General features: G+C 35.5%; 1 protein-coding gene across 1 annotated transcript in view; it reads left to right on the top strand.

The window, feature by feature from the left end:
- The window catches only part of SEMA3D (semaphorin 3D), a 186486-nt gene that overhangs the window by 102532 nt on the left and 66258 nt on the right, over positions 1-17696 (top strand). The window contains exons 5-7 of the mRNA XM_036931702.2: positions 7042-7161; positions 11718-11811; positions 14409-14537. Coding sequence (XP_036787597.1) covers positions 7042-7161; positions 11718-11811; positions 14409-14537 — 343 coding nt within the window. The remainder of the gene's footprint in view (positions 1-7041; positions 7162-11717; positions 11812-14408; positions 14538-17696) is intronic.

Genomic DNA, 17696 nt, shown 5'->3' with positions numbered 1-17696 from the left:
GAATTACTAAGAATAGCTAACACTTTTATAGCACTTACCGTGTTCCAGAAACTGTTTTCAGTGTTTTATATTTATAATCTCATTTCATTTACAATAATACTATATGCTAGATTTTATTATTATTGCTCATTTTCCAGATGAGAAGACTGAGGCCAGAAAAATTAAATGGTTTGCCCATTATCACATATCTAGTAAATAGCGAAGCCAGGAAATTGAATCTAAAAGTCTTACCCCACGATCTATGCTGTTACACCACACCATAATCCCATAAATGTCTGAACTCTCCACGTAAGGTCTCAAAACCATATCTCTCAAATCATCTCTTTTCAATATCACCATAATATAGCTTCTCATTTTATAGTGTCACGTAACTATCAGCCAATAGAAAACTGAGGCAAGTGTGTGGTTTTATTGATACCATTTATTACCTTTGGCATAATGCTTTTTCCTCCCTTCTCTCTCTAGTAATTTTTACCTACTTCCCAAGAGTGTGTTTAGGATTAACAAGTGTTTGGAAAGACTGTCCCTTTGCACAAAGGTACTATGTAACTGAAAAATGGTGAATTATTTACCATAATGAAAGTTAGCTAATTGGGGTGGGAAGGGACTGGAAGCTGAGGAAACAAAAGAGAACTTATTCCACTTTCTGAACACAAGTCCCCAGTTTAAACCAAGGAAGGGAAGAGGTGACAGGAAGCTATTTGGCAGTATTTTGTTTCTGCTTAGAATATAAATCAAAAGAAGTCATTAAAAAAAAGTCTTCATTTCTGACTATAAAGAGTAGGGCAAACAGAGCAGTCCAGGCAGATGAGCGTGCAGGGTGTGGGCAGCCTGGGTTTTGTTTGTCAGCTTAACCCCAGAGGCACTCACCCTTGTCAATGGAGGCATTATATGGGAGTTAAAAGGATCTTCCATCTTTAAAGGTCTATGATTACATTCTTCCTTTTTTTTTCTTAAGAACTTCTAAAAGTAAAACAAAGTATTCATTGTAGGAAGTTTGCAAATTATATAGAAGTCATCTGTAAATATCTCCTCCCCATGAACATTACTCAGAGATAGCTGGTGACATTTTGATGTTTATTCTTCTATCTTATCTATTTACTATTTTTCAGAATGAAATCATTGTATACATAGTCTCTTAAAACATTTTTTTTCACTTTACAGACTGCCATGAGCATTTTCCCATGTCATTAAATTCCTTTTTATAACACTACTTTTAATAGCTACACTGCATTCCTTTATATATTATTTCATCAATTCCCTATTGTTAGAAGTTTGGTATATATCCAGTTTCTTCTATTATAAGTTATGCTGGGCATGAAAAACCCTATATGTAAATATTGTGAACATCATTGATTATTCAGTAGAATTATTGTTCAAAAGATATGAAATTTTTTTAACACACTGCGTAATTATCCTCCAGAAAATGTATGTCTCTTATGCTTTAACCAGCACTGATGCTTATGAGAGAGTACATTTCTCTGTACCCTTGCTAATATTGGATACAAGATACAGTTAATATTTAATACTAACACTTAAATGAGTAAAATAAATATATTTAATCTTTGCCAGCAAAAAAATTTAGTTTTGTTGTTTTAGCTTAAAATTCTTTCATTTCTGCAAATACTAAGTATTTTATGTAGTTGTAAAATTAGGATTTACTGTTTGGAATAGGTGATCCATATAATTTTTTCATTTAAAAATTTTAATGTTTGCCTTTTCCTTACTGATTATTTACAGATTTTATATGTATGTATACACACACACATACTATGTAGTGTATGTATTTGTGTATGTAGTATGTATACAATATATTGTGTATATATATTCCTTATATATACAATGTAAAATGTATTATTATTTTGTGACCCACTAGTGTAAAACATATTCTTTCCCAGTTATCCTATTGGATGTGTAAACTTTTAAATATATAAATAGGACTCTTTCTCAATTTTTTTCCTTAAAATATTTTCCTTTGCCTGTATACCACAACGGTTTTTGCTCTATGGAAATCTTCACTGTTAGATCTTCCATTTTTAACAGAGAAATATTTTGGATTTTCATGTATGTATTTTAAAGTGTTGACAATGTGTTACTTTGACACTATAAGACCTAAATAGATATTTCTGCAGACTGGATTCTACCTGAGATCTGTTAGACAAACCTAACAGGTACATCAATAACAGGCACGTAGCTAAAATCGAAAGATGTTTGATGATCACAGTGTACTGCACTGGGTTTAATTGGAATATATGTAAGTCTACAGAATTACAGGTACTTCTGCTTCACTATTATTTTTCCAGGTATCTAGGGAGGAACTAAAATTCCAAGTAGTGTTAATACATAACAATTATTTTGTCCTTTTTCCAAAAATTAGTTCCAATATATTCCAAATTAAATTATGTGTGTGTGTGTGTGTATGTGTGTGTGTGTGTGTGTGTGTGTGTGTGTGTGTGTATGTATATGAGAGGTAAAATATTGAAACAATATTACTTGACAGAATTAAAGTGTTGATACTTTTAATTTTCTTTTTCTCTTTCTTGAAAGGGTTGTGTGTGGGGGGCAGGGGTAGGTGGGAAGAGGAGTAGGCAGGAGGAATAAGCGAAGGAAAGTCAGTCAGTCCTTTTCCAGAGTTGAATGTACTACTCACTGAACTGAACCGCTTGGTCACATGCAACACCCCTCGCCATGGTGGGCAATAGCTGACAAATTAGCCAGCTTTCAGGGCATGTTAACAAAGTTGCTTCTCTAAGTTACCGTTCTTCATGCCTCACAGAATTAAGCTACCATGAATAGCTTGTAGGTGAATTAAATCAAGTTAATTATTTCTCATGCCATTTAAGCAAACTTGGAGCTCAAAAAGGAAAACAACAGAGAATCTTCGAGACTTAAAAAGTAAGTTACAAACTCAAAGGGAAATGATTGTGAAGTTTTTGCAGTACTCGAGATTTGGCTGAAATGTCCACCCAGGCAAAATTTAAAGAGACATTAACTTTGAGGATCTGTATTCCCAGGTTTCTTTCCTTCAGGCAACTAATGCCTTCTCATTGCCTCCAGGCTGCTTGGAGAGTGGCCCTCTATCAATTTCACTACAAAAAACTGAGCGAAGCAGACTTTTCTATAGACTGTGTCAGATAATTCAGGACTCAGGCATACATTGTTCTATTTCATGTCACCCCAGCCTGAGAGAAGGGAGGAATTTCATAACTGAATCTTACCAAGTCAGAAACTAGCATAATAACTAGGTTACTTCCCAGGTTTGCTACATTTTAACAAAGTACTCCTGGAAAAGTTAAAAGGTGTGAAATGTTGTTGGTGTGATTCAGTTTTTCTTTATAATCACTAAAATGGTGTCTCCTATGCTACAAAACTTCCCCTTGGGTTTGTTTGCCTTTTTAAACTGCTGTGTTTCTCATTGTCCCTAATCTTTCTGACTCCATAATTTATATTCTGGAAAAGGAGTTGTTTTATTTCTTTATACAAGTATTTATGTCAGAATCTTGTGAAGTTACTGTCTCAGTCAGCTTGGGCTACTATAACAAAATATCACAAACCAGGTGGTTTAAACATCAGACATTTATTTATTTATCTTTTAAAAAAATTTTATTAAGGTATTATTGGTATACACTCTTATGAAGTTTTCACATGAAAAAACAATGTGGTTACAACATTCACCCATACCCCATTGCAGTCACTGTCCAAAAGTGTAGTAATATGCCACAGAGTCACTATTTGCCTTCTCTGTGCTACACTGTCTTCCCCATAATCCCCCCTACACCATGTGCACCAGTCATAATACCCCTCAATCCCTTCTCCCTCCTTCCTCACCCACCTTCCCACAACCCTCCCCTTTCATAACCACTAGTCCCTTCTTGGAGTCTGTGAGTCGGCTGTTATTTTGTTCCTTCCGTTTTGCTTCGTTGTTATACTCCACAAATGAGGGAAATCATTTGGTACTTGTCTTTCTCCATCTGGCTTATTTCACTAAGCGTATTACCTTCCAGCTCCACCCATGTTGTTGCAAATGGTAGGATTTCTTTCTTTCTTATGGGTGAATAGTATTCCATTGCATGTATGTACCACATCTTCTTTATCCATTCATCTACTGATGGACACTTAGGTTGCTTTCATATCTAGGCTATTGTAAACAGTGCTACAATAAACATAGGGGTGCATATGTCTTTTTGAATCTGAGAAATTATATTCTTTGGGTAAATTACTAAGAGTGGAATTCCTGGGTCAAGTGGTATTTCTATTTTTTAGTTTTTTGAGGAACCTCCGTATTGCTTTCCACGATGGTTGAACTAGTTTACATTCCCACCAGCAGTGTAGGAGGGTTCTCCTTTCTCTACATCCTCTCCAGCATTTGTTGTTCTTAGTCTTTTTGATACTGGCCATCCTAACTGGTGTGAGGTGTTATCTCATTGTGGTTTTTATTTGCATTTCCCTGATAATTAGTGATGTGGAACATCTTTTCATGTGCCTGTAGGCCATCTTAATTTCTTCTTTGGACAATTGAACAGACATTTGTTTTTCACAGTTCTGGATGCTGTGAAAGTATAAGATTGAGGTGCCAGCCAGTTTGGTTCCTGGTGAAAATTCTGGCTTGCAGGTGGCCATCTTTCAGTTGTAGGTCTTCCCATGGCAGAGAGAGTGAAGTAGCTAGCTACCTGTGTCTTCTGAGGTCACTGATCCCATATGAAGATTCCAGTCCTAGAACCTCTTCTAAAGCTAATTACCTCCAAAGGCTCCCTCCTCCAATTACTGTCACAGATTCAATTCATAGAGTTTCAACCTATGAATTTTTGGAGGACACAAATATTCAATCCATGACAATTATCCTCTAAGTTTATCAGTATTTGGTAAAACTGAGCTCATGAAAAAAAATGATGAAGTAATTGGCAATGAGTCAATCCCACCTCCCTCCAGCCATATAATTCTGCTCTTCCCCTCTCTGAATACTGTTTGCTATGTGACTCTCACCCTTGCATAAACCTCTTCACGGAAAGACCAAGAAATGAAACTCCCTTCAGTGAGCATGAGTGGACAAAATAAAGACTGGCTAGTGTCAAAACCTCTATCCTAGCAATGAAACCATCATTACAATTTATCTGGTGATTGCATACATTTTTACACTTTTTGACTTCACTTTTCTCATATTAGTGTTTCTATTATTGCTTATAATCATTTATGTGGCATATTTACTCTCTGAATTAGGTTTTTTTCACTTGAGATTGTCTAACACGATGTTAAAGAGCGTAAAGCCAGTTCTGTATGGTGCCTTTGTGTAAATAGCATGTTGTCTTCATCAGACCCTGTGATGGGAAAGAGGAAAACTGCTACATGATTTTGTTAAACAAGACTATCTTGTCAGAAAACTGTCTTAATGATTATAAAATTTTCCTTTCTTAGGAGCCTATATATAATAAATATTTGAGAATATATACTGAATATATGAAAATATTTGGGGTGATAAGGATGACTGTAGTATAATTTGCACATTGTTAGATAAGACTTTTTTTCTTGCAGTGAACAACCTCAGCAACCATATGCTGTGGCCCTGCTCCTTTTAGAGAGTGCTGAATCTTCCTACCTATTAAAGAAACATTCTTTACTTATATAGCTAACTGAGGAACTGATACTCTCCTTTCATACAATCTTAAGAAACTGCTTTGTTTATAAGGAAGCAGAGAGCAGAAGACCTAATGAATTCATTGTAACATTCTTCTGTAGTAGAATGCGCAGATTTTATTAACTGGAATCTACAAATTCTTGAGATGTAAAATTGCCAGTCCACTTGAATGAAGGAGGACTTATGTCCTGAGAACTCTACCACAGATATGCAGACATAACTTTTCACTGTAAAATCAGAATAGCCATTGGGATATTGATATTTTGTATAGATCAAAATCAGGGTAAGTAATAATTATTGAATGTTATATTATTTAATTTAATCCACATAACAATTCTATGAGTTTAGTTGTTGTCTGCCTTATAAATATTCTATTTAATTCTAAGAACCACTTTACCAGTTAGGTTGTTGCCTTTTTATTTTTTATAATATATTCTTCCTTACACCCCTAACAAAAACCATTAGGTCAGCACCTGAGTGCTAAGGAATCCATGGCTGTTCAGGCGGGGAGAAACTGGACTTTTTCTATGAATCTCAGTGGTTTTGTAGATTTCCAGCTTTTTTAGTAAACACTTGCCCATCTCCTGGGTAGAGTCAATCCAGAATAAAAGTATGCTACAGCCTGGTGTTTTCTCAGGGGTCTTTGGGTCCAGGAATCGTGAAGCAATGGTTAAGAAATTATTTCCAAAAATCCTGAAAAAATAAGGAACCACTTATAGGAGGTAAATAGAAAATAATATGTAATAACAAGAATGACTACTCTGAAAAATTGAGAGTTTTTATTTGCAAGTAACTCGGGGATAAAAAATAAAACTAAGTTATAAAGATAATGAGGAGGTAAAATAATACTTTTAGGCCTAAGCCTATGCAAAACTAGCAGAAATGTAAAAAGTTTCTTAAAAAATTTGACTTGGTGTAAAAAAATATTCATGGGAAAAACAGAAGACATTCTTGGAATAGCCAGGAATTAAGTTGAGTCTTAAGGGCTCCATAACATTGAAAACAATAGAAATAAAGTGGTAGGGAATTCCAGCCAATAAAAATGGAATACATATATACAGAGAAATACACATCTGCCTTCAGTGTTTTGTTCAGTGTAGCTGAGACAGTTGATGTTGCAAACAAATCTATATGAGATAGACAATGTAGGGACATCAGCACACAATGGGTTTTGTTTTTAGGTGATTCTTGAAAGAATCTCATTCATATTCCATTATATCTATTCTCTAGGCCCCATTGGGGACCATTATGGAGATGGGCTAAGTTAGATGTTTAAACTTTTCTCGCAAATCTTATCCATTTTGTTCTTATTTTTGATGGTTTATCTACTAGGAAAACAGGTAGAATGAATGATAACCTTTCAGAACTCTGAATCATATGCTAATGCTTGTATTTTTTATGCCCAATAGACAGAATGTGCAAATTTCATCCGAGTACTTCAACCCTATAACAAGACTCACATTTATGTGTGTGGAACTGGAGCATTTCATCCAATATGTGGATATATTGATCTTGGAGTCTACAAGGAGGTAATATAATGAAATAGTATGAAAACAATTTATTATAATACCTTGTTACTTAATGCCTATGATATAAAACTGGCAGATTTAAATATAAAGATTGAGTCATATAGTTTATGAACTGTATAAGAATTCATATTTCCAATCACTTGTGGATTGCAGTTTTGATTAAACACTTACCTAGTAAAATTTTTTTCTATTAAAAGGTTTTTTTTTTTTTTAGTGAGTTGATCAAATTAGTGTAAAATGTTGAAAGTACTTGTTTTCTATGGGCTCTTTTTTTTTTTTTTTAGGTTCCTTTATAACTAAATCTGTATAGTATGTTGCTGTTGGTAAAGATCCATTTCCCATAGGATCCTGCAATGTAATTGTATCTTATAGATAATACCATTCTTCACATTCAACAAATTTGACTCTTTACATATGTTTATAATAGTGGACACTGAGTACAGATAATTTTAATGATTTTCTTAAAATTGTATGGACAATAGCTCACTGAGCTCATTATTTCTGCAGGACCAAATTGACATAGTGAAAATAAAGGGTGTATTAATTAGGACTAGTGTATTCCAGTTATCAATGAGCATTTTCATAAATGAGATACATGCAGATTTCAGTAATTCAATTAATAGCTAATATTTTAGAGTGCTTTCTTTATGTCATGGTCTGTGCCAGGCACATTACATAGATTGTTGCTTTATAACTCACTATACTCTTAATGAAGTTAGCACCTTTGTAACTGCCAATATACAAGTTAGTAAAAATTCAGTATGGAATTAAATGGCATGCCTAAAATCACCCAACTAATAAATAGTCTAGCAAGGAATTGAACCAAAGCAGCCTATTTCTAGAGCAAGCATGCCTAGTTGCATTTTGAAAATTACTCCAAATTGTTTGTTTCTTTGGGCTGAAGGGTTGCACTTTCATCCTTAGGTTTATGTATGTACTTCTTGTGAATAACCACACATATTTGCAGGTTAATTGGCTGTGTGTTTGAAAGTAAAGTCTGGGCTTACAGAACAGGTTTCTTTACATTGATTTAACTGATTCATGCAGAGATCAAACCACCACTGTGGCTGGATTAATTTTCCTCTCTAATGAATTTGTCTAACTAACCCAGACTCAACTGTTTAGAAACAAAGCAACCCTCATAGTTAAATCTCTAAACCACTAGGAGTCTTGGCAACTTGAATCCATCATTCTTTGTTGCTGGTGCAATGTCCTCTTGCCTAGCTTTGATGAAGAGTGATATACAACACTAGGCTCATGGCATAGGGTGTATTTATAAGAGATAGCCCCACAGCCTGGATGTATTCTGAGGTCTGAGGCTAAAGGCCAAACTCACAACTTGCTGAGGGATGCAAATAGTGTTCGTTAGCCCCTAAAAGTCACAAGTGCTGAAAGGGAAGTTAGATGGAGCTAATTACTTAGCTTGGGACTGACAAGAAGCCCTGGGGCTGTCAAATGTACAAGTTCTGTAAATAAGAGAATTATGAGTGAATGGAGGTATTGAACCTTCTGAGTTTTCTGCTAGTTAGGAGTAAAGGTAATTGTATGGTAGCCCTGCCTGAAGAATGTTAACTTTTAAAATAAATTTTTAGTCCCAAGAATCCATTGTTCTTCCAGAAGGAATTTAGAAGGCCCTTCCACTTTCAGACAGATAAGGTTGCTCCTAAGGTGGCTGGGAAGAGGGAACAGCGGTAGATAAAAGGGATGGAAGACGAAGGAGTGGGAGAGAGAGAGGTCTCTCCTTTGTGGAGACTACCGTTCAGTGTGGGTGAGGCAATGGGAAGGAGGAGGGAAAAACCGAAATGAATCTCAAATTTCTGTCTTTGGTAGTGAGTTGGAGAATGGTGTTATTTATTGAGGTGAGAATAGTAATAAGTTTATGCGGAAAATGGTGAGTTAGTTTTGTACATTCTGCATTTGAGAAATGTTTAGTAGGTCATGCCAAGTGGGCAATGGATCTGGATTTTAGGACAGAAGTCGGGGCTCTTGTCCACATCTGGTAGTTTGAGCATGGGGAGCTAGAGTTTGAGTTATGGCTTCAGTCTTAACCAGTTCTGTGGGCTTATGCACACTGCATAAACTTTCCAAGCTTCTGTTTATTCAGCAAAATGCTGATGATAATAATAGTAACTACCTCACAGGGTTATTTTGAGAATGAGAAAATGACTGTATAGGCTTTGGCACAACACTTACTTCATTCCAGTCCATTAATACTCAGTCATACTAAGCAATAGGAACACAGAAAGGTAAAGAGGCAAGGGTTTCAAAAGTACGTATATAAAAATCATATCTGCAACGTATGTATATTTATATACACACTGCAATACAGGTAGTGTCTGATACTTGTTTCATAATTAGATTGAAAGTATGCTTTCTTTCCTCTGAGATGATACTAATAACAACTTTGCCTAGTTACATGATTAAATGTTTTCTAACATTCTGTTTACCTACTTCAAAACTACTTCTCTGTGTGCAGCTTAGATAGGTGCTTTCTTGCATACTTAATTAGGCTAAAAGAATTTAATAGGAAAAATAAAGTTGAAGTTGTCTTAAAGTTAGTGTCATGTTTATCTCTGGAAGTCCATTTAATCAGCCATTATTTTTTACATCATTGTCCTGTTGGTGTCCTTACTTCTGATTTACGAAACTTGCTTTCCTACTATCTCCTTCCTACAGGAGATTATAAGGGAGACCTTGTCTTCAGCCTCCACGAATAGCAATTTTATGGGTGTATCTTGAGAATTTTAAATGAAATGTTGCATTTTGAAAACAGAAAAATGGCACAATTATAAGGGGTTATCTAGTACTTTGCTTCAACTATGACGTTCTCCCAGATATTTTTTTGGTTTTTCTTTTGTATCTTTTACTGTAATCTTCTGGTGCACCAGGATTCGATTTACTTTCTCCCTTTACAATATCCCATTATAGGCTTTAGAGCCAACAGTTCTGTTTAACCTATGGAGAATCATGTGCCCTTAATGATATTTAAGCATACCTAAGAGCCATTATCTATAGATGTTTTCTCCTCTAGCCCCATGCACAGCCGGGAAGCATGCCCCAAATGTGTTCTTGCTAGGCTTCTTGCATGCCGAGGCTACACTATCACAACTTGTCATTAGCCTGGGCTTGTTCTAACTAAACATACTTGGGCTTGATCATGTTACATGGTCATGGTGAGTCTATACATTGCTTTCAACACATTTGTAAATCCATAAGTTTGAAATTCTGTGACTAGATTAGTTAAGTGCATGAACTTAGGAGACAGCCCTGGTTCAAGCTACAGCTTTGCCTCTTACTAGCTGTGTGATGCTAAATGGGTACTTAGCCCTTTCTATCTGCAATATTCCTCTTGTAAAGCTGCAGTTCTTAAAATAGCTATATCTTTAGGCTAATGCTGAGGATTCAATGAAGCAATGTCCATAATGTTCCTGGCTCATGGTTAGTACCTATTAAATATTAGGTACCATTGCTGTTAATATCAAAGCACATTTACATAAAACTATGAAATATCAGTTGTTAACCATGCTATTTAAATCATTATTACTATTTTTTACTAAGGCAGTAGTTACTATTGGTCCTGTTCAAAAGAAAAAAGATCTGAAATGACAGTGCAGTACAACAAATAATCTGATTTTCTTCATCCTTTCTACTTTACTGCTTGCTTTCTAGATAAGTATACATGCTTTAATATAACTTTCTAGATACGCCATGTAGAGAGAATGTCTGACATGCTGAATTTCTCTAACCAGTGCGTATGCAGGGTGAGTCATCAGCCTTTCTGCTGGATGGCAATGTTGTCATTGTTATGAAACACAAGCTCATGGGACCATATTCATTATACATTCATATTTTTCTTGGAAAGTTCAACTTGAGATGTTATTTTTTTCCTGAATATTAAAAGTCTGCCAATGACATTCTGTCTGCGGCCACTATTGTAAAAATAGATGTTTCAGCCAAAATAACTGTGGCTTTAATGCGTACAGTGTTTTCATAATAGTGAAAATACTACAATATGATTTCTTTTTGCCCACATGTATCGACAGCTCTAAAAATGAGCAGCCTGGCCTTAGAACACTTTCATGTCACTAAAATCACAAAATGTCACAAGGCTTAAGTAATTTGGTAAAGTGGTAAATACTTAAGTAAACAGGCCATAATAGTTCTGAAAGTATAATTATTTATAGCAAATTTATCTTTTAGCTGAGGAAATTAGCTTATTTGGGCCAACGAATTAGTTAGTAGGCTTAAGAAATATGTGTGGTTGATGGCGATTTTTATAACAGTGGTTCAGCCTAAATGAATTGATGATTATGTTACCACTTCCGATTGAAAAACTCATTCAGTATTATCATTACTACTTTGGGTAAATGTAAATCAAAACATGGAGGTTTGGCAGAAATACTGTTTACTAGTGAGTTAAGGAGCAGGGCATGATGTACATACTATGTGCTCAGTTTTTATTGAATTAATCCGTTAGAATTGAGTTCTCATCTCCTGTGTTCTTGCTAACTTTGATATTTTTAAAAATTCATTTGTGTTAATATTTTTCATAACAGGAAGTTATGTTCAAACTAGACACACATAATTTGGAGTCTGGCAGACTGAAATGTCCTTTTGATCCTCAGCAGCCTTTTGCTTCAGTGATGACAGGTAAGATCAATGACAGGCAGTTTCTGCTTTTAGGTGATTTTCTGAAAAGGTATGTCTAGAGTAGACCACATTTTCCTTGAGTTAAGGATTATTTTGGATTAGTCTTCTACTGGCTATTTGATTATAGTATTTTATTGCCAAATCTCTCTACATTTAGCATCCTTATCAATAAGGTGAGGCCCCAACAATCTTTGATGTCTGCACAATTACTTTTTAAACGAATTCTTTTTAATGCAAATGACCCATGCTCACTTTCTCTATGATTTTACATTTAGATGTCTCAGGTTTTATTATACTAAACTATGTCCCTATTTGGCTTACTATAGAAGTTAAATTTAACAATTCCTTAAACATAATATATCAGAAAGTATGTTGAAAATTTGAGTGGAAGGATTAGTTATAAGACAAAATACATAAAATAATAAAAAAAATGAATCAAATTATAGAACACAGATAATAGAACCTTTCCCCCCAATTTCACCATAACCTGATTATATTAATGGAAATGTAGAACTTTTGCTAGCACATTCAGTCTTCCCTTTGCTTTGTATACATCTTACATTCCCTTATGAGGTGACTATCCTGTTTAAAGAAGGCAGTACTGTGTGGTCTGAAGCCTGTTCTGAGGAATGTTGGCGTGACCTCTGAATTTCAGCCATTATAAGGACTCCTTTTGTCTTGGTTTTGTTCATGACTTTAGTCTCTTTTTGTTTAACTTGTCTATCAAATGTTTGAATAGGCGATAAGAGTGAAGCACCATGACATTTTAATTTTCACTTAGAGAGAACTAGTGATCTTCCTTTGAAGTGAAAGCTTGTGTGTTTTTGTGTGTTTTGAAAATTATATGACTAATGTTCACTCATTATCCTCAGAAAATGAGGTAGATGATTTGTGATTCTGATCTGTCAAGTGGGCTTGACACACCCTTAATAAAAAAACAATAGGTTGTAGGCATTGGTGACCCCTCTTAGGAATCCCTAAGTAATTCATATACAAAAAAGACACAGTTTTAAAGCCTGGATATACAAATCCAATTTTTAGGCTGAAACATACCATTTTTTTCTGACAAAACACCCAAATATCCACATTTTTTATGTCTCAAGCTAATGCTCCTTTCCTTTGTTCTTACCAAACTTTTTAAACAATGTCTTTATTGATGTTATTTTCGTTCTTCTATTTTTAAACATTTGCTCCACAATGAAGTATTGCCATTTACCATGTATTTGAGGGGAATGCTTTAAGAGTTGGAAGTGGTACCGTATCTATCTACATTTACTTTACATGCTGGATTTCTCTCTTTTGTGTTTTGTTTTATTTTTTCCTTTGGATTGAGTATTATCATTATTTAGGTTGTTTGTCTCAAACAGTTCAGTAAATGGCTTACTTAAACTTACTTAATTACTGCTTAGTTTAGTAGAACGTTTATAGTCAGAGATTTAGAAAGCATCTGAATCCTTTACACAAAGGCAGAATTTTAAAGATCTGTTTCTGAGGAAAATTGGATTTCGGTGATAAAACTGTCTTTAGCTGTTCATATATTTAGGCATTTAAAGAATCTAAGTGCTCTGTAGAGATTAGCCATTTTTTGTTTTGGTCTATTAAGTAAAGCCCAAAATAGCTGACTATAAAGATTTCTTGAAATAGAGGGTTTAGCTCTCGAAGGGGCAACATATTCTACTGTAGGGACAGCATTCTTCCTGCCCCACCCCCACCCCATGTGCTGACTAGCATTAGGGAACATTGACCCCTGCTTCCCTCTTCCCCCCAATCCTTTTCTTTCCCCCTTCTCTCCCCACTCCAAGCTTTTGTCTCCCTTCTCTCCTTCCTCCCTCCTCTCCCCCTCATCTTCCTCCTTCCCTTCTTCCTGTCTTCCCACTCCTTTTCTTTCTGCACCACCTCCTCTCTCTCCTGCCCTCTTGTCCCCTCCTGTCTCCTGCCTCCTAAAACTTGGATGTGCACTATACATAATTAACAGGACTTAGAAGTTTGGTATGCAGTAATGGCAACATCTTTCCCTTTTCAGGAATTCCTGTTTATCAGAACTATTAGAGACATGATTAGCTACAAGGAATGCAGCATGTTATAATTACAAAGAATGACTTCAGTGCTGAAAGCTGCCTTTCAGCAGAGGTTAGGCAGAGAGGAGTTGTGGTCATTGAGGTTGTGTTGGTTAAGTAAATACTAATTACACAATCCATTTCTCAATTCACATTTACTTTTTAATATTTTCTGTGTGTGTGTGTTTGTATGTTTGTGTTGCTACAAAAAAGACCTAATTATGATATATGTTTGATTTGTGAGGAGAAGGGGAAAGAAGAGCTCATTCACAGGTGAAGCTAATGTATGTGCAATTATTAATTCAGAAGGCTTTGGCCTTTTTTTTATCCAAGTCTCTAGCATCACTTACCAGAGTTTATTGAGTTATCTTATCTTCAACTATGCATTTTTTTCAAAATCTGACGGTGAAAATTGTGAAACAGTATATTCTGATGTAAAGTAATAAATATATTCAGTTTCATGCTGTAAAATTAGTATCTTATAAATAGTATCTGCTGCTATCCTCTTAGAAGTCTTGCATGTTCTTTTCTCCCTCCCAGATGAGTACCTCTACTCTGGAACAGCTTCTGATTTCCTTGGCAAAGATACTGCATTCACGCGGTCCCTTGGGCCTACTCACGACCACCATTACATCAGGACTGACATTTCTGAGCACTACTGGCTCAACGGTTAGTGACTTTCTTACTTTTGATTGTTTTGCCTTTGCTTGGCAAGATAAGAAACTCATTGTTATTCATTCAAATGTGTTTTAGGATAAATGATTTAGCTCATCATTATAAAATACAGTTGGAATAATTCCCCAGTAAGTTTAACAAATCTCCAGAACCTGTTGAGTATATAATAATAGCCAGCATTTACTGAGAGTGTGCTGTTGTCCTTGACACTGGTCTATGCTCGAATTGCTTTTTTAAATATTAATGATGGCATAGGAAGTGTATGTTATTATTATGTGATTTTTTAAAGATAAGTAAACTGAGCCACAGAGAAGTTGAGTAATCTGGTCAAGATCTTAAAACTTGTCTGTTGAAGAGCTGGGTCAAGTTGGCAATCTTTCTCCTGTAATGTTTTTTAATGAGTAAGCCAAATACTGTCTATGAGCTTAATAGAAAGAGGTTAGATTGTAATGGAAACAGCTTTTGTTTAAAGATGGCTTGCGTTTGGGTTAAGACATGGCCCTCCAAAGTTTTAAGTATATTGATACTGACATTATTTTGATCACTTTTTGTTTAAGGGTTATACAATATTCCAAGTTAAAAAAAAACAAAAAACAAAGCTTCCAAACTGAATTTATTAAATTTAAGGAACAATGCAAGGCTTCCCTTTTTTTTCTCCACTGCCTTATAACAGATCAAGTTTTATCATGATTTTCTAATGCTTTCTAATTAACATAGGACTTTATTCTACTGCTTGGCAGAATAACGTGACACTGCTATTTAATCATTCAAACTGTATTTCTCATTCCCACCATAAATAATGCACTTTAGTGGAGGAGACCTGTTCCTATGGGCTCTCTCTCTCTCTTAGTATCATTTAGGCAGTGACAACATAAACAAACGGGAAAAAACATTTCTAAAACATTTCTTTAGTCAAAACCTCCAGATCCATTTGTTTAGACAACAATGTGATCTCCCCTGACCAAAAGAGAACCCTATTGATAGGGCAAAACAAATTTATAACAGCCCCTACTAGGTGATTACTCATTCATTTCTTAACACACATGCAAGGCAAAGTATCTTGAGCATTGTGAGTTTTTTGCGGAAATAGTTGGTTTGAGAATGACTCCGTAGATTTCACCAATGAAAATCATAGTTATCTGTTTAGGCAACCAGATAAAATATATGTATGGCTTTAAAATGAAGTATAGATTCTATTTCCCAAATGTGGGTAAAATTGCAATATTTCCAGTATCTCTCACCTGGCTTTAGTGTATCTGCATATCAATAGATGTTTCAGGTGGTGGAGAGAAGTGGTTCATCTACATGTCAGTAGGTAATTACAAGGATGTGCAGGGTTTATCTGGACCAGAAAGGTTGGGTGGAGCTCTCTGCTGCTGCATCCTGGTCAAGAGAGAGATGGGACAATTGCTTGTAAGAAATAAATGGGTTCCTTAAACTTTATTTCTCCCTTTGACGTATTTCAGTTTCAGAGGTATTTTGCCCGGGGATTTTCCTTCAGAAATACACCAAATTTAGGATGGCAAATAGCATACTTCAGAGATGATTCTGTTTTTTCCTTAACTGTAACATGTCCATAAAGAAGTCTGCAGCATTGTTAAAGAAATAAATGTAGGAAATATTTATTCAACTATTATTTGCTGAGCATGTTTTTAGAAAATTGCAAAGCAGTAAGTCTTGAGTTGGTTTAACATTCTCATAATAAACAACTTCTGAGGGCCTATGGCATACTGAATGCTGTTCCATCCACTGGGCCTGCAAATTGTACGGGACTGCTGACCTCAGGGATGACAGATGTCTGAAGCATTACAAGACAGTAATGGGAGATGGGGCTTTTTGCTGTAAATGTTATGCTGAAACCAATGGGAAATTATCTGCGGTGTAATTCTTTTTTTTCCTTAACACTTTTTTGAGGTATAATTGACATATAACATTATATTAGTTATGGGTGTACACCATAATGGTTCAGTATTTGTATATATTGCAAAATGATCATCACAATAAATCTAGTTAACAACTGTGTAACTCAGGGGGAAAATCCCAGGGCAAAATACCTTTGAAACTGAAATCAGTCAAAGGGAGAAATAAAGTGGGAGAAAGCTGTTAATTGCTTACAAGCAGTTGCCCACTTCTGCTCTCTCGTGTCTCTTGTAACCCTGCTGCAGAAAAAGGGGCCCCACCCAACCTCTCCAGTCCAGATGTGCCCTCCCTTACCCTTGTAATTACCTGTTGGTATGATGATGGACTATTCTCTCCACCCATTGGAAACCTATTAATATGGAGGTGCACTAAGGCCAGGTGAGAGATTCTGGAAATATTGTAATTTTACCCACAGACTGTCACCATACATAGTTACACATTTCTTATGTTAAGAACCTTTAAGATCTCTCTTAGCAACTTTCAAATATGCAATATGATATTATTAACTATAGTCACCATGTTGTACATTACATCCCCATGACTTATTGCATTTATAATTGAAGTTTGTGCCTTTTAGGTCCCTCCTTCACCCATTCCCTGATCTTAATCAGGGAATCAGATCTTAGTTTTTTATAAAGGTAACTGATAGTTGCATGAAGGGAAGACTAAAAGATAATTAGGACACAGAAAGAAGAGTCCATTGTAAGAAAACAGGAAAATGAGGATGGGACAGGAACAAAGGCAGTGGCAAGAGATGTGGACATGGGAATATACAGTACCAAAATGGGAGTTAGTTTGGGAATAGAAAAATCCAAGGATATGAGGGAGAAATTTAAGAGAAGGTTTTGGGTACCAGGAAAACTTTGCAATTAAAGAAGTCAGTAGAAGGAAGGAAGGAGAAACTATATACAGTAGAGAAATCTCAACAGATTGAAGACTGCAAATTATATAAGAATTTGAACATTTATGGTTCTACAACATTCAGGGCAGATTGCCTGTGGTTAGTAGCCGGGGGGACCATGGAACCTGATTTGCCCTGCACTTTTCCACTTTTGCTCTATTTTTCTTTAATTCTCAAAAATATCCTAGTTTAGACAAAAATTATAGCTCTGTTTCTGTGGAACTTAATTACCTAGGTTTAAATTCTGTCACTGATTCGTGACCTTGGTCAAACCTTTCTGTGTGTCCAATTTAATTCGGTGTACTAATAATTTATATTCACAGGTTGTTGTA

This window comes from Manis pentadactyla, chromosome 7, assembly GCF_030020395.1.
Source record: "Manis pentadactyla isolate mManPen7 chromosome 7, mManPen7.hap1, whole genome shotgun sequence".
In the NCBI taxonomy this organism is placed as follows: domain Eukaryota; kingdom Metazoa; phylum Chordata; class Mammalia; order Pholidota; family Manidae; genus Manis; species Manis pentadactyla.
The sequence above is the reverse complement of the archived record's forward strand: the minus strand, read 5'-3'. Positions and strand labels throughout refer to the sequence as shown.